The 21,498-nt window shown below is 38.2% G+C and overlaps 1 protein-coding gene and 1 long non-coding RNA gene across 5 annotated transcripts in view; one reads left to right on the forward strand and one right to left on the reverse strand.

Moving 5' to 3' along the window:
- Positions 1-21,498, reverse strand: part of LOC149597296 (uncharacterized) — a 48,859-nt gene that overhangs the window by 3,046 nt on the left and 24,315 nt on the right. For 3 of the 4 annotated variants that reach the window (XR_016379240.1, XR_016379239.1, XM_089861017.1), the window contains exons 14-26: positions 20,819-20,920; positions 19,430-19,635; positions 16,509-16,621; positions 13,788-13,879; positions 12,156-12,271; positions 11,512-11,657; positions 10,100-10,219; positions 9,637-9,804; positions 6,841-7,017; positions 3,264-3,484; positions 2,510-2,590; positions 1,568-1,732; positions 347-517 (exon numbers count right to left, since the gene is read on the reverse strand). Coding sequence is in view for 2 of the 4 variants with exons in the window: in XM_089861017.1 (XP_089717143.1) it covers positions 347-517; positions 1,568-1,732; positions 2,510-2,590; positions 3,264-3,484; positions 6,841-7,017; positions 9,637-9,804; positions 10,100-10,219; positions 11,512-11,657; positions 12,156-12,271; positions 13,788-13,879; positions 16,509-16,621; positions 19,430-19,635; positions 20,819-20,920 (1,878 nt within the window). In the remaining 2 variants the exon portion in view is untranslated. Of the gene's footprint in view, positions 1-103; positions 518-1,567; positions 1,733-2,509; positions 2,591-3,263; positions 3,485-6,840; positions 7,018-9,636; positions 9,805-10,099; positions 10,220-11,511; positions 11,658-12,155; positions 12,272-13,787; positions 13,880-16,508; positions 16,622-19,429; positions 19,636-20,818; positions 20,921-21,498 lie in introns of those variants that run through there. The other variant, XM_089861016.1, reaches the window with a different exon arrangement.
- LOC149597297 (uncharacterized) lies at positions 4,983-6,182 on the forward strand. The gene is made up of 2 exons (XR_016379224.1): positions 4,983-5,854; positions 5,970-6,182. It is a non-coding gene; the product is annotated as an uncharacterized LOC149597297 (long non-coding RNA).

Below are 21,498 nucleotides of genomic sequence, written 5' to 3' on the forward strand. Positions count from 1 at the left end.
GTCAGCTCTAACGTCTGCACGGTTTTTGTATCCTCAAAGAAATCCCCCAATTTTCTTCTCCCCTATATGATAATGTTTGAAAATAACGAGACACATTCTCATATGTCTTTAAGAAAATTTTATATCACGTTGGTAAAAAAAAATAAAACAGTTCAGTAAAGTACAAAAACTTTGAACAAATTTGTTAAAATATAATTTTGTTGAGAAAATGAAGAATACTTGAAATATTAATTTTTTTCTCTAATTGAACTAAATTGAACGCAATATTAAAAAAACTTATTTTCGCAGGTACTTTACGATATCAGTGGGCAAACCGTAAACAACTGGTGCCGCTCCCACAACGTACCTCATTTTGCAGCTATTTCGACCACTGGTAATAGCTTTTCCCAGCTTAACACTGTAAGGAACTTCATCACTATCACCTTCTTGTTCCACAAGCCATTTATTGAACATTTCCAAAGTGAATTTCTCGATGTCGACATCTGTCACGTTCCATAAATTTCCCATCACCAGAGGACTGAAAAAAAGAAAAAAAAAATATATCGTTGATTTTTGAACAGCGAACCCCCTATGACGTCATAAAGTTCAACTGTTATTTTCAACTTTAATTTTAGAATTGAAAATGAAGCAGGGTAGCCTTTGCTTCTAAGAATACAGTTTTGATCTAACGATATCTAGCCTCAAAGTAAAGAAAAAAAATTCGGAATTTCCACTGTTTAAACTAGAACGCTTTTTTGCGCCATCTAGCGTTCAGAAGAAGATATACATATTAAGCAGTTGTTTAAATTATTGATTTTGCCATCTAGTGACTTCAAGTTAAAATATTTTTCTTTACTGTAGTATTGCTAAAGGGAATGAGAAGCTTCGTTTGAAAAACCTCTGATGTATATAACAAAAGATAGAATTTCATTCTGTGAAATCAAAAATATCAAGCTTTTAATTCTCCGATTTCTGGTTATTTGGCAATACGCATTTGAAAATGCTTCATATGAAATGATTTGATAACCACTTTTTATGAAAGGCTTCCCGTAGGCTGACGTCACAGATATATTTTTCACGCGAGATGGTGCCACTCTCTCTGCTATCACACCCAGAGTTTAGAATGGCGAGCAGCTCGAGACGCGTATAGGATTCCCGCACTTTTTCCCCCCTCACGTCATGGTGATATCATGAAACGGGCGAACAAGCTCGACAAAGACAAAATTATTGATATATATCGAAACTGAGTTTTCGTGATTTTTCAATGGAATATTTATTTTTAATTATAGTGATTGGCTTTTTTGGCATCCTCAGGATTGCCAGCTCGAAAAAAGAAACAGCGATCAGCATTCAACACGTAATTCTCGACAACTTTCTTGACAATGCTTTTAAGCAATTGTTTGAAGGACAGGTTTATACAAGAGTTGGATTTAAGTCCATTTCCCGAAAATAGCCTAAATACGTCTTTTAACTACCACTTCCTATTCAATCCGAAATTCCATGTATTTTGAGGTAATGAGGTGGCATTTGTTCATAGACTTACGCTAACACACGTAAACGTAAAATGTTTCACCCTATTTTAACTTACCATCCTCCTAGCAAATACATCAGGGCGATTCCAATGGGTTCAAGGCATCCCAAGTTACTGAGTTTCGCGCTACTGCAGCCCATCAAGACAACCGCTGCTCTACAGTTGTTTTGTTCAATCCGTTCTCGTCCGAGAAACACGCTGCCTGATCCGTGTCCACAGTAACTAATTTCATAGTTAAACAAAAACAATTTTAAGATGTTCGACTAAGTTACCAAAATCAGGTCACTTAATCAAACTATACATTTGAATTAAATAAATTTTGGTCCAAGAATAACCACGTTAAATTATTAGTAAAAAAGAGTTGAAAAGCACAAAATGAAATGGAACGCGAAAAACGTTAATAGCAGAGTTTCCGAGAAAACGCGAAAAACGTTAATAGCAGAGTTTCCGAGAAAACGCGAAAAACGTTAATAGCAGAGTTTCCGAGAAAACGCGAAAAACGTTAATAGCAGAGTTTCCGAGAAAACGCGAAAAACGTTAATAGCAGAGTTTCCGAGAAAACGCGAAAAACGTTAATAGCAGAGTTTCCGAGAAAACGCGAAAAACGTTAATAGCAGAGTTTCCGAGAAAACGCGAAAAACGTTAATAGCAGAGTTTCCGAGAAAACGCGAAAAACGTTAATAGCAGAGTTTCCGAGAAAACGCGAAAAACGTTAATAGCAGAGTTTCCGAGAACTATCAACCCTTTTTAGTGCCAATAGGTGTAAAATCATTCCAAAGAGTAAAATATGCTTATTTAGAGTTATCAATTTTCACGTTTTCAAGCAATAACCTTCTATCTATAACATGATAGGGAACAAACCCTAATTTCCCAATACGAAAATCAATAGGATTTGCATATCATAGGCATTTTAAATAGGTTACATAATCTGAATACACGCTAGTACTATTAATAGTATTAAAAGTCGAGTGTTCTCGACTGAACACTAGTTATACTTACAAATATAAATCGTAATTGGTAGCGGCTGTTATCACTTCTTGCGCTTCAGGAGCCTTACCCGTAATGCTTTCCCACGTGGCCCTACAAATAATGAAATAATGGTAAAATAGTCGTAAAATGTAGCATCAACTAAGTTGATTTTGTACACTTAATTAGGGAAAGGGAAAATATTTCCCAAATGCTATACCGCGAGATTTTCAGATCAACGCGTCAACGTGGGTCAAAAAGTAAATAGGGATCTATTTTGTCTTATCTACATAGTTTTTGACACATTAAAATCATATTTTCGCTAAACATTTTGGTCAGAAAGGGCAAAGCCAGATATAGAATTGTTTCAAACATACGCGGACGGGTACATAAGTTAATTATTTCACTACTAAAGAACATCAATATTACACGATGTTAATAAGGGCGGTAGGGCCAACGTACAGCGAGTTCTATGGACAACTTTGAGTCGAAAATGTTCCATGACATTTTGGCGTCCAGGCCATCGTTGACAAGTCATGATTAGAGTGTTTTAAGGATGACCCCTTCATAAAAGTAGCATCGCCATTCAAGACACTTCGATCATAATTTTAAACAGTGGACTTCAGCGCAAAATGTCATAAAATTTAAAATCGGTATTGTGGAATAAAAGTCAATGAAAAATATCGGATATGATAGCATATTAAATTAATCATAACCGAACAGGTCCAAAAATATAGGATTTTTATAGGGGAACCATTTAAAGAAAATAGTGTTTAAAGTTTCTTACGATTTGACGAAAGGTGTTAGTATAGCTTCGCAATTCGGGAGATTGGTATGGGGATTCACGATGGCGAAACCTTGAGTCGCATCCATCCCTTTCTTTAGCAAGCACAGCGGCTCCAATTCGTACGCTTTCAATTGCGTTTTCAAACATAACAGAGACGGAATTCGAAAAACGGAACTGTTTCGTAAAATCCTCATAGATTCCCAAGGAAAAATGTGCAGGTTCTACGATAAATTAGAAAGAACTTTTGTTTACTCGAAAAAAATAAGTAAGTTATATAAAAACGGTGTAAGTTTCTTTTAAGCAATCTGATATTACACGAACGTAACTCAGTTAACACAAAAATTAAGCGGTATGCAAAGATACTGCTTAGTATCAACCAGCCCAAAATAGCCTTTTCCAATAGAGCTATTTCAGAGGGGGTAATGGCTACGTCACCAATGCTATTTGCCCATAGAGAAAATCTGCACAAAATGGCCGCCCCGGTCCGCCAAAGGCAGGCCCAATTTTCGTAGCAGACGAAATTTTTCCCCCACTGAAATAGCTCTATACATTATTATCATCATAAGCTTACGTTAACTTTTAGTATGCAGGTTGATATTTATATCCCATAGACGGGCAAGGTTTTGAGGTTGAACATTCTTTCCACAATTGTTTAAAATGGCGGGCTCAAGGAATAACGTTGACTTTGGTCATTAAAGCAAATTACTCTTCCAGTGGTGCCCCTAACACGTTGGCCCCTGACCAAATTTTGGTAATATCCCTTACCATTATAAGGCGTTTACCAGAACCCACTTCATCACACCTGGCTCATATTTAGCATTGCTCGAAGCATGGTTTGACATACCAAACGAAATCCCTGACATATCCCTAACCATTTAGGAATTTTTTTAAAATCCCTGACCTTTTAGGATTTTTTTTTTAATCCTTGACATATCACTGACCTTTTAGGAATTTTTTTTAATCCCTGACCTTTTAGGAATTTTTTAAATCCCTGATCTTTTAGGAATTTTTTTTAAATCCCTGACCTTTTAGGAATTTTTTAAATCCCTGACCTTTTAGGAATTGTTTTTAAATCCCTGACATATCCCTGATCTTTTAGGAATTGTTTTTAAATCCCTGACACATCCCTGATCTTTTAGGTATTTTTTTTTAAATCCCTGACATATCCCTGATCTTTTAGGAATTGTTTTTAAATCCCTGACATATCCCCGATCTTTTAGGTATTTTTTTTAAATCCCTGACATATCCCCGATCTTTTAGGAATTGTTTTTAAATCCCTGACATATCCCCGATCTTTTAGGAATTGTTTTTAAATCCCTGACATATCCCCGATCTTTTAGGAATTTTTTTTAAATCCCTGACATATCCCTGATCTTTTAGGAATTTTTTTTAAATCCCTGACACATCCCTGATCTTTTAGGAATGTTTTTTAAATCCCTGACACATCCCTGATCTTTTAGGAATGTTTTTAAATCCCTGACACATCCCTGATCTTTTAGGAATGTTTTTAAATCCCTGACACATCCCTGATCATTTAGGAATTTTTTTTAAATCCCTGACACATCCCTGATCTTTTAGGAATGTTTTTAAATCCCTGACATATCCCTGATCTTTTAGGAATTTTTTTTAAATCCCAGACATATCCCTGACCTTTTAGGAATTTTTTTAAATCCCTGACATATCGCTGACCTTTTAGGAATTTTCTTTTAAATCCCTGACTTATCCAGGATTTTCAGGTTCCCTACAAACCCAGCAAGACGATTTTGAGCATCTAGTGGCATTTGTGTAAACTAAACCACAGCTCTGACTCGCTTTAATATTTAGTATACTTGTTAATATCTATGGTCAGTAGCCCTATCTTGGAACACTTTCTCAAACTTTTTGGAAAGTCAGATTTTTCAGTAACAAATAAGTTACTGAAGTGAACAAGCAGACCATTACAATAAGTTTGAACTATTGCCGATCGATTGCACCCATTTTCAGATTGCTAAGACGCGTACTTTTCCTGCAAAATGGGTTTTAAAAAAGATCGATTTCAGCCCTAACTTGGAACAGTTCGTCCTAAATTGGAACGCCCCCGTCCTAAATTGGAACACCCCGTCCTAATTTGGAACACCCTAATTTGAATACGAAAATGTCCGTGTTTTCGCAACTAATAATAAGCAAATATAATTTGTTAGCGATGCTACGACCATCTAGCGACCAACGCTTTCCATTTTATACCTGTACATATATTTTAAAGGGCACTGAGTGTCATCTGCTTAAAGCTTCAAAAATTGGCGCGCTGTCAGTTCATTACGGTTAAACATTGTAAATTAAATGCACTCTAACGGTATTTCGAATGAAATAATTACCAAGTTAGATCAAAGTAACCTACACTGTTATGTTTTTGTGGCGTAATTGTGTCGAATCTACATTTTACATCAAATGAGTCATGATACGGTGTTTGAAACCCAATATCACTAGGCGAAACATGCTAAATCAGCTAAAATTGGCATCACGTTTATGACTAAATCTGGACACTGGGCTGATAATACCCGTATCTTTTCCGCATCTTAATCTACGCTTACGGGACCAAAAGTATTAAACAGGTAATGAATCAACGCATCTTCTAAGGTCTTTTTGTTGTCCTTTAGTGAGTAAAACATTAGTTATGGATGTAAAAAGATAGATTAAATTTTCGTGTTTCGGGGTGTTCCATTTTAGGCAAATGAGGACATATTTTCTATTCGAGTTTTCTCAATAATTTTTGGGCCTAACCTGGCGTTTAAAGTGTTTAATTTGAAGAGAAAGATCCGAAGTTTTCAATGGAATCATTTTCGTAAGCCTATGTTTCTCCCATTGGCCGTGAAAGCTTATTTCCCGAGACCCATGGGAGAACTTTCCCTTCATTTTGGAAAAAATAAATTATGCAAAATATGAGGTTGTCTAATTATGCTTGTATCTTCTCTGGATTTTATGATAGAGTCTCGAGGGCGTGTTTTATGGATAGAGGGATGTTCATTCTTCCAAATGAGCCCTTAAAATATTAATTTGAAGCTCTCAAACTTAAGTTATGACGATTTTAAGAAAAGTGTTCCAAATTAGAGCTGTTCCAAATTAGGGCAGCTGACCCTATATCCAACAGACAGGCCTAATAATAAACCAGTTGGGATGGAATATGTCCCCAAAAACCTTTTAAAATGGCTAAGAGCCCAAAAAGTAACAAAAATGTCCTACCAGGGATAGATTTAATTTTAGAAGTAGGAATGGAGAACAGAGTAATAATGTGGGCGCGCGTGAAAGTCCCGGACCCCCTTCCACGGGACGGAGGGGTATGAAAAAAGAGGCGGGTCATAGTGAAAGTGTTAAAAATGAATTACGTATTTTTCGCCGTCCCCGTCACCAACGTCATCAAAACGTAGTTTAAGTGAGCCAATAAGATAATTTAAACTTTTCGTTGCGTGTTGGAGGGAGAGGTTCTATACTGCTCTATGGGTCGGACTGAAATAAATACTTACCGTTCTCCATTCCTACTTCTAAAATTAAATCTATCCCTGGTCCTACTAAATAGTAAAAAAACGAAGGTCCTATTTACTTTGTCCAGAATGAGGAAAACTGGATGCCTCTTGTGATCAGTCTTGATATTTTTAAGATGCGAGAACAAAGACTCTCTTAATTCAAGGAACGTTTGTGGGCATGTTACGTCAAAGAGTTCAGCCACAGCCTCAAGACACTCTTCTCGACTAATGACAGAACCAGCTGCCATTAGAACCTGCAATACAATTGGTGGAAAAAGATTCGTCTCACCTTGTTAGAGAATTTAATCTCCCCTCTGGGTGTCTATCACCAGAAGGGGATAATAGAAGAAGGATGACACAATGTATCCTCTTAATACTTCAATTATGTAACGTCATTCTTCTCAGACACACCCCTTTTTTTACTTTCCCGCTAATCAAACATCAGACGGGAATCGCACCGTGCTATGGTCAATTCTATAATTGTTTGGTATTTACTAAATCCCCAGCAATAAACCCACAAACCTTGATTGTCTTGACGTGTGACAAAAATCCACAAGTTGCCAAATCAGAGACCTACACGGGTCGAGTTTTTCAGGCCGAGGTCCGAGTGTATAGTTAATTTTCTGGCCCGGCCCGTTACATGCATTAACAGCTAGGGTTCATACAAATTTCCCTGAGCTTTCCAGGTATTTCCCTATATACTTCCCTGAATTTTCCAGGTTTTCCCGTATATAGAGTATCCCATGGAGCAAATTTTAACAAAGGAAGGGGGGGGGGGCAAATAGGACTATAACATACTCAAAGGACATCCCCGTATCTCTAATATAAGCAGAGTTATGAGCCTCCAAAGTATAGTGTAATGTTAATCCTATGGAGGGGATGTTTATGAACATTCTGCTTAATTACTCGGCCCCTGTTTGTCGCAAATTTCCCCGAGGTTTTTGTTAACTATTTATTTCTCTGATTTTTTCAGGTTTTCCCGGTTTGTATGAACCCTGATTAACCAAGAACTACCCGATACATTGCATGAATTGAACAGGCCCGGCCCATAACGCGTAGTGCAGTTATAATTTTCATATTTTTTAACATAACATCAATGAATTGAATTCATATTCGCTTTAGCGTCGTGTATTATCAAATGTGGATGAGAGGGAAAGTATGACAATGGCCATAGAGTCTGTGTTAAAAAACGCGGACATCAAAGTTTCGCCAATAACTATTTAGTTTACTAGTGACTGATGGACTTGCAAACTCGCAACTGAAAGTAGTTCAGACATTTATGCTCCTTGGTTTAACCATAACCCACTCGATCACGCGCATCACGACGCAAGCTGCTCGCGCTATAGCTAAATTACCGAGATTTGTTTTAAACGTATCTAGTTTTAGGGACCGTCCATAAACTACGTCACACTCTTATGGGGGGGGAGGGGGTTTCTAAATTTGTGACGGTCCGTGACAAGGGGGAGGGAGGTGGTTCTTCGATGCGTGACGTCACATTTAGCATTGATTTTGTTACGAAGTCAGTAAGAGGCCGATTGGCTCTCTTATGTTATAGAAGAAGAAAGACAACATTCCATAGTCCACCGTTACAATAATTTACCAAAATTGTTATTCCATCATCGCTTAAATAGTAGAAAATTTAAGCAATTATCTACTATTTACTCCTTTATATAGCCAATTTAAATAGCGCATTTAAAATAAACAGCGTAAACTCTCTTATGTCTCTGTTAATTGGCGCCCTATTATTTGTGAGGATGAATCAAATCCCCCTGCCGATTGAAATGGTTTCGATTCTTTGGCAAATTTTCTAAATCTCAAGCTCGATTAGTCTGTTTTCGGTGACAGTGTCGAAACCTAAAAAGTGTGCCCCTTTAACTAAGCTTTATGGAACTTTTTTGAAGCTTATAAAAAGCACATCCAGACATTAAAATTCTAAAGGTCAATCAGAGGGAAAAAGCTTAAAACGGAAGAGAACTTGAATTTTCAGCCGAGCAAAATATTTCTGAGGGGGCGGCATATCACTCAAGAAATTAATCAAATTAAATTTGTAAATTAAGACAAATCATAGTGCGGAGGGGGGGGGGTTAAAGAAATGTGACGTGGTTTTTAGGGGAGGGGTCTGAGAAAAGCGTGACGAAGTGTGATCTGGGGGGACGGGGGGGGTCAGAAAATGCTTTTTTTCGCGTGACGTAGTTTATGGACGGTCCCTTATGCGCTCTTCTATTGCTTCGATAACCTTATTTAAATCCATTCTATACCTTCAAATAGCTTTTAAAACATTACCAGCTACTCTGTCCTGACTACAAACACAAATCGAGGAACTTCTAGCATACACAATAGCAGACGACGGTAACCGCGTCACCGCGAATTAACACAAGACCTATTTTAAGGGAGTGAACAGGCCCAGTATAGCTACGCCAATAAAACGGTCAACTACGGCGAAACTCTGATGACTCGGCTTTTGGCCATTTTCATACTTTTCCTCTCATCCACTTCTGCTACTATTCATTTCTTTTGATAATAGTTCGTCACATTTGTTCTTAGATGCTTACACCTTTCATTTGAATTTTGGATTAAATGAGAATCAAGTTCGGCCCGGTCCGAATTTTGAAAAATGAGCCAAAGCCCAGCCCCTTAATTTCCAAAATATGAAAAGCCCGACCCGGCCCGATAAAGTTTCCAAATGTGGAAAGCCCGGCTCTGACGCTAATAGAGTAAAGATGAGGGAACTATTTATCTCGTATGTGATTCGGTTTAGTAACCTTGCTCCAAATGTTGGGAATGATGTTGGGAGGAATGACGTTACACTTACCACGCTTAGTGCAGTAGACTTCTCTCGAAGAGACATATTATATACTTCTGATATCACTTACCTCGAGACTCTCTGGGGACTTGCAAACAATATCTCTGTTTTTGCAATCGCGAAGAAACTTCCTACACGCTTGCTTCCCTTGAAGGGCTTCGGCATCGGAAATGGGTTTTCCAAGTATGAAACACTTGTAGAACCTCAACCAATGAGTCTCCAATTCCCCGCAAAGTCCCTGGAAATTTAATTACATCGAATTAAGCAATTAGATATTAAAAAAAAAGTTAAAAACTATTTCTTGAAATTATAATCAAAGTTGACATTGATTTTTTCCGTCAAAATTCCCTGATTTTTTCCAGGTTTTCGCCTGACCTTTTAAAGCAAAGCGCGAGTCTACTGGGATCCCCTACAAGGCGACCTTCCTCGCGAACTAATCCCGACCATTTCCACACCCGTATTCAAAATCCCAAACATTTCCACCGATTTTCAAGGAATTTCCAGATGCTGTGGAAAAAATACTATTTACTGACCTCTAATTCGGTGTCCAATCTTTTTCTTTCATCCCACCACTTCCTTGGTTCAACCTTTGTAAGTGAATTGTTATTTCTAACAAAGAAGTTCTTGAAATTTTGCCAAAACGAATAACGAAACTGAAACCAACAAATGTTATCAAAGTATACGTTAATAATAATAATTAGTAAAAATTTAAACGAGTAATTCTGAAAGGGAGAATAAGTTCTCTACAGAATTGTTACAGGATAGGCCTATATAGTTTTTCTTTGTTCCTTGCAATTGGCGAGCTAGAGCGGAAACAGCCTTACAACTCCAAAAAAATTTAAAATTCGCAGCACATTGGATTAAGAGTGGACAATGAATTTCAGGGTGACAATATAATTTACTTTTAAGGTTATAAAAGGGAGGGTGAAGTGGAAAATAAAGTGATTATTTATCGATTCTACTTCCAATTATGAGACCAATCTGCGTTAGTGAAACATTCCGGAAATACAGTCTCCGAATGATCTTAAAATTCAAATTAAGATTAGATTTAAGGATAATTTGAAATAAGCCCCTCCGACCAATCACGTAACGCCTTGCTTTTACGTTAACAAAATTCTCGTGGCACGTACCATGTCTCGCGCCACGATGGTCAAAGTTTATCAAATCTCGAGCTAATTTCATTCGACACGGAGCGAGCGTGCCACGAGCATCTTGTTAACAAAAAGGCAGGGAGTTACCCCATTGGTCGAAGGTACTTATTTAAAATTATCCATGAAATCGGAGACTGTATTTCCTGGATATTTCACTATGCAGATTGGTCATATAATTAGTAGAAGAATCGATAAAAATCACTTGATTTTCCACTTCACCCTTCCTTTAACTAGATAACCGCTGGTCAGAATTGTATAAAATTTCAAATACGTGTACTTATAAGATTACAAATAAAAAAATCCAATAATTAGCCTCCTCAATTTAAACCTACTTCAGAAATTCAACATTCCACAAATGGAAATTAAGTGTCATACGTAATGTTATTACGAATATCAGAAGTAAAATAAGGGACTAGAAGTAACGAGCTCAAGCATTGATAGTAGATCCTGGCACTAGTGAACAAATTTGAGCATTTTATGCCACCGCTTCCCACGCGCCAACAACAGAGAGAGAAAAAAATTGGTCGAGTTCCAAAAAAATTGGTCCTATCCCCTACCCCTCAAGCTAAAGCGGCGGAACACGGACGAAGCGGGTGCTTGAATCTAGTTCGGCCGTCTACCGCCGCGAGCGTCTCACGTTTTGGAGAGGGAAATTCAGAAACCGCTACCAGAGGGCCAACCGTTGCTGCCTTGTCAAGAATATTCACTTTCGCCGAGTGAAGAATTTGGTTACCTCGATACTTCTAGTCCCTTATCTTACTTCCGCGAATATTTATAATGCGAGCGGTATTTACCTGTTCATCAGTAACCTCTACGATATTGACAAGTGGCTTCTTATTTTTAGCATAGCGAGTTACGACTAACGGAAGCGTTTCGTTTATCCTGCTGTCGTACATGATTGGATGACAAGTTAGTAAGTTTATCTGTACAACAGTCCAGTCTAGAAACATAATAAAAATTAAGAAGTTTGGTTAAAGGCAAACAGAAATAACAAAATACAGGGTACAGAAATTTTTGCAAAATGAGACAGTTTAATGAGTACCAAAAATGGTCACAGGAGCGAAGTCATGTTACAGGGTTCATACAACTTTTGGAAAACAAATTTCCCTGAATTTTCCAGGTTTTTCCCGTATATGGAGTATCCTATGGAGCCAATGTTAACGAAATTTCCCCTGAGGTTTTTGTCAACTATTTATTTCCCTGAATTTTCCAGGTTTGTATGAACCCTGGAAGTTAAGTGGGTTTTATTTGCGATTTTCAGTCAGCAACGTCATCAAAACGTAGTTTTAGTTAGCCAATGAGATAATTTAAAATTTTCGTTACGTGTCGGAGGGAGGGGCTCTATACTGGGCTGAGTTGGACTGAAGTAAAGACTAACCGTTGTCTATTCCTACTTCTCATAATACATGGATCCCTGGTTCAATTACTTGATAATTACCTGGTGGAATGAAATCAGTCTCTAGTGAACTGGTTTCCTTTTCTTGATATAATTCCATGTACAAAGTTTCTTCTTTGGTGGTTTGACTAAGATTAACCTTGGGCTTATTGTTAAACCTATAGAAAAAAATTATTTCATTTAGTTTCGCTTTCCCTTTAAAGGGAGAGTGAATAAGAAAAGTTGGGAAACCAAAATAAAACCTCTCCTAATCGATTGACTATTAAGAGGTTTTTCTTAAATATAACTGATATTAATTATTTTAATCGTCATTAATTTACCTTAATTCTAGTTTAATTGTTTTAAGAAACTTTATTCCTAAAATAATTTTAAACATAGCTATTGTTGACGTTTAAATTCAAGCGTATGCCTCTTTAAGAATTTTTGGAAATCTAAGTAAGTCCTGACTGACCCAGCCCAAACCGCTTGCCCTAGAAGGCTGAAAATTTGCAGGAACGTTACTCATAAGTAGCAGGCGCGTACTAAGAAAGATTTCCCCCAATCAGCCGCCATCTTAAAAAATGGCGCCCAGAAATGTAAAAAAAATCTTCTCTATGCAACAAAGTCCGCAGCGCTTCAACCGATTTCGCAAATATTTAGTACGCTGGTTTCCTTTAACCTATAGAGGGGCTGAAATGGTCTTTTGGGTTCGATTTGTTGCCATCTTTTTAAATGGCGGCCAAAAACTTAAAAACCCTTCTTTATGGAAGATAATGTCCGCGTGAAAAGTAATAAAAACTGCGTGTCCCTAGGGGCTGACGGGCAACGCCGAGTGCCTTCGCTCTAGCTAGGGTGCTACAAAAATATTAGTCGAATCAGTAAAATCTACCGGCCCATTCTTTATATCATCAAAAACGGATTTATGCACTAAGAACGTGGGATCATAGCTTTAGCCTCTGGTACCATCCTCGCATACTTTATTGGGAAACTTCGTCTGCTTATATTTTGACTCCACCCACAAATTCTGTATATCGCGACTTCTAGAGATCGAAAACGTCATTCTTATCTCTATTTTCGTGGTTAAATATTTCTTTTCGAAATTGCGCCAGTGGTAAAAAAGCAAAATGGACAACAATGCGATATAACTCCCAATTTAGTGGAATTAAATTTTAAAGTTAAGAATATAAATAATTGATGTTTCTTTTTTTAAGTATCTAGTTTTTCTTTCTTTGTATATTTAAGCACGAAAATAGAGATAAAAGTGACATTTTCGATCTCTAGAATTAAGTCGCGATATACAGAATTTGTGGGTGGAGTCAAAATATAAGCTGACGACGTTTCTCAATAATGTATGCGAGGATGGGTAGTGAATTTGCTACCTTCAACGTTCTTCTCACATAAATCCGTTTTTGATATCATTTTGATGGAAGTTCTTATTACACGCGAGCGACGCCGCCCGGCGCCCGGGTAACAGCCAGTAGAGCATATAAATTATAAAAAGGTTTATGAATCCTAATTCCTAACTATATTATTTTTAAAAGAAAACTGTCAAGAGACACTTTTCAAAAGTCGGGGGTACCATAGTGTTTGAACCTTATTATTTTATATATTTTTGTTCTAATAATCTTTCATTATACTAAATGCATTAGAACATTGTTCTCTAGACATTTGATTAATCACATATTAATTAAATACCTTGATATCTGGAGAGTGCTACTCCAAAGTTGATGTAACATAGAGGAGACACTGTTGCTAATTTCATAACCAGCTTGAGAAAATCTTTCACTCTGAAATAAATATGAAACCATAAATTTGCGCATCTTACAAACCTTACAGAAAAGTATGCGCTTTATCGATAAAAAACATTTGTCGTCAATATTAATAGTACCCTAAGTTCATAAGATATGTTCCATAATTTTGTCAATAGTAAGCAGGGTTCATACAACTTTTGGAAAACAAATTTCACTGAGATTTCCAGGTTTCTCCCCACATAATTCCCTGAATTTTCCAGAGTTACGAGCCTCCAAAGTTTAGTGTAACGTTATTCCTATGGAGGGGGTTGCTTGTTTACGTTTTGCTTAATTACTCGGCCCCTGTTTGTCGTAGCCCTAAGTTTTTAGTATGGTTGGGTGGGGGACAAATTGAACTATAACATACTAAAAGGACATCCCCCTATGTCTAGTAGAACCAGAGTTATGAGCCTCCAAAGTATAGTGCAATGTTAATCCTATGGAGGATCTGTTATATTAACATTTTACTCGGCTCCAGTTTGTCGTAGCCCTAAGTTTTTAGTATGGTTGGATGGGGGGCAAATAGGACTGTAACATACTCAAAGGACATCACCGTATCTCTAATATAACCAGAGTTATGCGCCTCCAAAGTATAGTGTAATGTTAATAATATGGAGGGTATGTTCACGAACATTTTGCTTAATTACTCGGCCCCTGTTTGACGCAACCCCAAACCTTTGGTATAGAAGGATGGGGGACAAATTAGACTAAACCATACTCAAAGGGCATCCCCCTATCTCTAGAAGAATCAGAGTTATACGCCTCGAAGGTTGAGTGAACCGCTTTTCCCATGGAGGGAGGTAAGTTTGTTTACGTTTTGCTTAATTACTTGGCCCCTGTTTGTCGTAGCCCAAAGTTTTTAGTATGGTTAGATGGGGGACAAATTGCACTATACCATACTCAAAGGACATCCCCCTATCTCTAGTAGAAACAGAGTTACGAACCTGCAAAGTTTATTTTCAAAAATCATAGTTGGGTTAGCCAAACGAGTGAGAGAGGGTGGGTTAGCTAAAGGAGAGAGCCCTGTTTGTCGTAGCCCTAAGCTTTTAGTATGGTTGGATGGGGGACAAATTGGACTATAACATACTCAAAGGACATCCCCGTATCTCCAATGGTTTCTATACGCTTTTGGTATCTCTAATAGAACCAGAGTTATGAGCCTCCAAAGTATAGTGTAATGTTAATCCTATGGAGGGAATGTTCACGAACATTTTGCTTAATTACTCGGCCCCTGTTTGACGCAAAGTTCCCCTAATTTCCCTTAATTTTACTAAAAATTCGTAATTTCCCCTGAGGTTTTTGTCAACTATTTATTTCCCTGATTTTTCCAGATTTGTATGACCCCTGGTAGGGCTGTCAGAAACCGCCCGCTTTAAACGAAAACCGGTTTTTTTCAACTCCGGAGCACCGGTTTTTTAATTCTTCGGTTTTTAGAATGAAAGCAATCTACCACTATGGAGCAATATCAAAGGATACATAGATGCGTATATTACGCGTTATTACATTAAAGCAACTTTCTATCTCACTTCAAGAAAATTACTCCATCTATGGAGTAATTTTCTTTACAGTCCCTTTAATATAAGAATTCAATAGAGTTATCTCAATTGTGACGTCAGTACCTAGGTAAAACATCACGGGCTTAGCTTTAGCAGTGGGTGGCCATGTTTGGTACCGTTTCGGTTCCATAGGGAGCTAACTGGCTGACGTCACGCAGCCCCTCTCTGGTTGGAATTTTTGCGCGTAGAATACAGTTTCCAACCGTAAGGGGGGATGAAACTCCAGTAAGAGATAGAAGGGTGTGGCATTTCAGGGTCAGAACCATGGATAAAGAATGCGCGTGCGGAAATTTGTTTACACTCTACAGGATAGGCAACTCTCTATCTCGGACGACAGCTTACTCTGTATATACTCAGTTTCAACATCGGTTGTCAGCACGCGCAAAACTAGGTCTCTATGTAACGTAGCTTTGTACGTGCTGTCAAGAAACAAAAAACTTCAGGATCTTCAGGATTTAAAATTTTTTAGCTCGAGTGCACGGACCTCTAGGCCTTAGTTTCAAATATGTGTAGTAGACTGTAGGCATTTTCACACGTATGTGAAACTAAGGCCTAGAGGTCCGTGCACTCTAGCTAAAAAAAACTCGCGGATATTTTAGATCCTGAAGTTTTTCGTCTCTTGTCAGCACGCACAAAGCTACGTTACATAGAGACCTAGCTTTACGCGTGCTGACAACCAATGTTGTTACAGAGTATATGGAGAATAAGTTTTCGCTCGAGATAGGGAGTTGCCGATCCTATAGCGTGAAAACAAATTTCCGTACGCGCATTCTTTATGCATGGTCAGAACTGTTAGCTCACTATGGGCAAATAGCACGGGTGACGTCACACTAGTTCTTGCAAATTTCTCGAGAAAGCCGCTTCCTATCCTAACTACTCCGAAATTTAATAAAAATCTCTGTGGTTTAACATTATGACATGGTATTTATTTATAGAGCTACGCAAGCCCACGTAGATGTAATAATATGTAAGTGTAATGTAATGTTTCTTATTAGATTCAATTAAGTTTAAAGTAAAAAACGCAAAAAAAAAAGAAATAATTAGCAAATTTTATAAAACTTGCAACTTACTTGATAATAAACAAGCGCCAGAAGGAAGTTGATTTGCCCATAGAGAACACAATCGGGATAATGTTGCATAACACTTTGAGCTTTCAAAAGCAACGTCTCCAATATCTTCCCGACTAAATAATTAAAAATTAAAAATAAATATTATTAAAAGAAACAAAATATGTATAATTATTATATACACTACACATAATTCTAAACTTCCAAAGGGAAAGAACCACGTTCCAATTTACACGTTAACTTTAAATCAAAGGCCATGAAAAGAGGGTCTAAAATTTGCTAGCAGTTTGAGATTCTCATTTAATTTTAGCAAAAGCAAGATAAGGGACTAGAAGTATCGAGGTAACCAAATTCTTCACTCGGCGAAAGTGAATATTCTTGATAAGACACCAACGGTTGGCCCTCTGGTAGCGGTTTCTGAATTTCCCCTCCAAAACGCGAGACGCTCGCGGCGCTAGACGGCCGAACTAGATTCAAGCACCCGCTTCGTCCGTGTTCCGCCGCTTTAGGTTGAGGGGTAGGGGATAGGACCAATTTTTTTTCTCAGTCTAGTAGGCGCAGGCAGTGTTGTTCTTGGCAGTACAATTGTACTTTTTTAAAGTCTTCAGTACGAAAAGTACGATCCTATGAAAAACATTAACATGTACAAAAATGGGCCAAGCCTCGCTCGTGCCCTCTCCGCCGTAAAACGTTCTGAGATCCCATGTAGAGCCAAGTCTGCCTTTTGTTCTCATTCAATCGCCAATTGAACAAATATGTTATAAATTAAGTCCTTTTCCTAATTAATAACCAATATTCTTTGACTCTATCATTATTACACATCTTTGTTCGTATCAAAAATATCGTGACTTGCCAATCGCAAGTAAGTAATATTTAAAGGAAGTCGAGGGGATATTCACTAAATCGTTGCCGATTTTAAAATAATCGAAGGGATATTCACTAAATCGTTTATGGTCGTGGGGATACGTACAAGTTTATAAGGCGAGTTATGCATAACCTTATGTACACGTTTATAAGGTAATTACCTGCGCTTGCCAAGTCACGATATTTTTGATACGAACAAAGATGTATAATAATGATAGAGTCAAAGAATATTGGTTATTAATTAGGAAAAGGACTTAATTTATAACATATTTGTTCAATTGGCGATTGAATGAGAACAAAAGGCAGACTTGGCTCTACATGGGATCTCAGAACGTTTTACGGCGGAGAGGGCACGAGCGAGGCTTGGCCCATTTTTGTACATGTTAATGTTTTTCATAGGATCTCACTTCTTTTTGTAGACCCTCTCGTTATACTTCGGTAGTTATATTAAAACAAGACCCTCTCGTGGTACTTCGTTTGCCAATATAATCGCTAACGTTTGTCCATATTTACGATGAATTACCCCTTTCGACCCGCAGAGGATATGCAATAACGATTCTACGCGATATCCTAATATAAGAATGTAGCATTAGTTACGACTCATTTCTTTTAAACTACTACTCCTATTAGCTTTAATATACATTTAACTTTCGGTTAACTTTGGACCATTACGTCCTTTCATCAAGAACACACACTATTTCTGTTGAAAAGACGGCAGCGCCATCTAGTTTTAAAATAAAGAACTAAAGAACAATTTTATAAAAATTTCGGGATGTTTTAATTTTTCTGTGCTTTATAAAATAAATGAAAACTAAATCATGAATTTTAAGTTTCTATCTCCCCTAGAAGTACCTTAGAATTTTGATGATCGGTGAGTGAGTGAGTGAGTGAGTGACAAAATAAGGTAAATTTCACCTGCGATATTTCGAAAAGTATATAGGGTAGGAACTTGAAATTTGGAAACTATAGCTAGGATTGACAGTCCTCGCGGCAAGCAAAATTTCAGACTTTTACCTGTACCCATCACGAAGTTACAGTGGGCTTAAAAGTGCCACGAGTTGCTTCGAGAAAAGGATGTCAGTGCTCGACTTGGCTGGGAGCACTGCCGTGCTCCCAGATTTGATGTTTGAAAGTACGTTTTCAAATTCCATTTTTTAACATTAGCGTCTATGGGACGAAAATTACGCCGCTAGATGGCGCCAAAAGCTTTTCGTTGAGGGGGACGGAAATTTTCCTACCCCCAAGGGGAAAAAGTACGTTTTCAAAAAGCCTCCCATTGTGTTAGTACGTTTTACTATTGAGGAAAAGTACGTTTCCAAAAATCAAAGGAACAACACCGGGCGCAGGGATGGAAGCGGCATGAAGTCCTCAAATTTGTTCACTAGTGCCAGGATCTATTACCAATGCTACTCTAGCTCTTTACTTCTTTCTAGTCCCTTATCTCACTTCGGATTTTAGTTAATTAACAAGTTGAGCAACCAAAATAAACCTCTCCGAGACGAGACGCAATCAAGAGGTTTTTCTTGAATAATTAAGTAAATATAATTACCCAGCGCAGAAGAGCAATTATTTTATCAACAGCGCGGCTCAATGACTTAATTTTTATTATCGACGCTTGGGGCGGCTAGGCCTCGGCATACAATTATCATTTGTATCAATAATGCTGGTCCTATCCTCTAAAGCAAAGCGCGGGTCACATGGTTCCCCCCCTTAAACTTGACTTTCCTAACGAACTCCAGTTTTGGCTTGGCCAAGGCAGGAGGCATTTGTGGGCGGGATTTACAATTTTTTTTTTTTTTTGTTTTAAAAAGCTGGCTAGCTAATTGGGCACGCATAAATCCCGCCCACTAGCCTTCGCCAAGCTAAACCCAGTGTTCAGCAGGAAGGCCACCTAGGGGATCCACTGGACCCGCGCTTAGCTTTCAGATATGCCTGGAAACTGAAACTAGATAGGCATGCAACTCTAACAACCGTAATTACTCCTTTAAAGAGTGCTTATACCTATTAGCCCACAGGGGGTTTTTTTTTTTTTTTAAATATCGTAGTATTAGAAAACTCACCATTTTCCCAACTATCATTAGGCGCTTGCTCCTTGGTGACGTCATCTTCAAATATCCTGAAAGCCCTAAATTGTTCATCTTTTTGAGCATTTCTGACTGGACGGTTCGCCGCCGCACCTTGACTGGCTTTGGTCGGTGCATCAGATTCACTCTGGCGCTCATCAGATCGAATTATTTCCCGCGTTAATCGCCCAGACCTCATAACTCTAAAACATTAATGACTTACAATTACACACCTCTTAAATTTTTATTTAATTATTTCCACAATTATTTGGAAATTTCACGCATATTACGATTTTTAAGAGAGAAAATTTAGGGACTTTGTAAACGGTTTGTTACTGCAATCTTGCCTTAAAGCAGGAATAGAGAACGGTTAGTCTTTACTTCAGTCCGAGTCAGAGCCCCTCCCTTCAACACGAAACGAAAATTCTAAATTATCTCATTGGCTCACTTAAACTACGTTCTGATGACGTTCCGGACGGGGACGGCAAAAAAATACGTAGCTCTATTTTACCTCTGCCGCTATGACCTGCCTCTTCTTTCATACCCCCCTTCCCGGGCGTCCTGGGGAAGGGGGTCGTGGACTTTCAAGCGCGCGGCCAGTATACCCTGTTTTCTATTCCTGCTTCTAAAATTACATCTATTACCGCTTAAATTAAAGCATTTAAGTCGTAATTCTCGTTTTTTTTTACTAGTAAGCTAGCGTTCGAAACAAGCAAATAGAAATATATGCTTAATCTATATAAATCGAAGCCCTAACCACTTGCCCTAGAAGGCTGAAAATTTGCAGGAACGTTACTCATAAGTAGCAGGCGCGTACTAAGAAAGATTTCCCCCAATCAGCCGCCATCTTAAAAAATGGCGCCCAGAAATGTAAAAAAAATCTTCTCTATGCAACAAAGTCCGCAGCGCTTCAACCGATTTCGCAAATATTTAGTACGCTGGTTTCCTTTAACCTATAGAGGGGCTGAAATGGTCTTTTGGGTTCGATTTGTTGCCATCTTTTTAAATGGCGGCCAAAAACTTAAAAACCCTTCTTTATGGAAGATAATGTCCGCGTGAAAAGTAATAAAAACTGCGTGTCCCTAGGGGCTGACGGGCAACGCCGAGTGCCTTCGCTCTAGCTAGGGTGCTACAAAAATATTAGTCGAATCAGTAAAATCTACCGGCCCATTCTTTGTATCATTTTGATGGTAGTTCTTATTACACGCGAGCGACGCCGCCCGGGTAACAGCTAATCTTACCTAGTACATAAGTTGCTCAAAAGATGAAACCAAACAAAAACTACCAATATTTAAAAAAATTCATATAATTTAGGCTTTTAACCTCGCATTCAAAAGCGTTGATGAGACAATTTAATTAAACCACTAATATACAATTTGTTTTTACCTGTCACTTGATTGAGCTTTGGGTTTGGGTTTGGTTGTCCAGCTTGTTTTAGGAGTTGGCTTTCGAAATTCGAAAGTTTCGTCATCACTCGATGAGAAATCACTATAAACATATGTATATACATGTTTGTTCAAACGAGTTGTCTTACTAGGCTAGTTGACTTGAAGTTACCGTAAAAGCAACAATTAATTTAGAAGCCAGTCATTTTAAATCCCCTGATACTATTTTGAAAAATACATTACCACTTAAAGCAAAGCGCGGGCCACGTGGTTCCCCTACAAGTTGACTTTCCTTACGAACTCCCGTTTTGCCTTGGCAAAGCTAGAGGCATTTGTGGGCGGGATTTATACATGGACGTATAAATCCCGCCCACTAGCCTTTGCCAAGCCAAAGACGGAGTTCAGGAGGAAAGTACCCTTGTAGGGGATCCACTGGAACCGCGCAATGCTTTAAAGCAAGGCGTTGGTCACGTGGTTCCCCTACAAGTTGACTTTCCTTACGAACTCCCGTTTTGGCTTGGCAAAGATAGAGGCATTTGTGGGCGGGATTTATACATGGACGTATAAATCCCGCCCACAAATGCATCCTGTCTTCGTTAAGTCAAAACTGGAGTTCGTAAGGAAAGTAAGCTTGTGGGGGAACCACGTGACCCGCTCTTTGCTTCAAAGGAAATATAATGA

The sequence above is a fragment of the Phalangium opilio genome, unplaced genomic scaffold, assembly GCF_054372755.1.
Source record: "Phalangium opilio isolate 3A_F unplaced genomic scaffold, DU_Popi_V2 ptg000362l_1, whole genome shotgun sequence".
In the NCBI taxonomy this organism is placed as follows: domain Eukaryota; kingdom Metazoa; phylum Arthropoda; class Arachnida; order Opiliones; family Phalangiidae; genus Phalangium; species Phalangium opilio.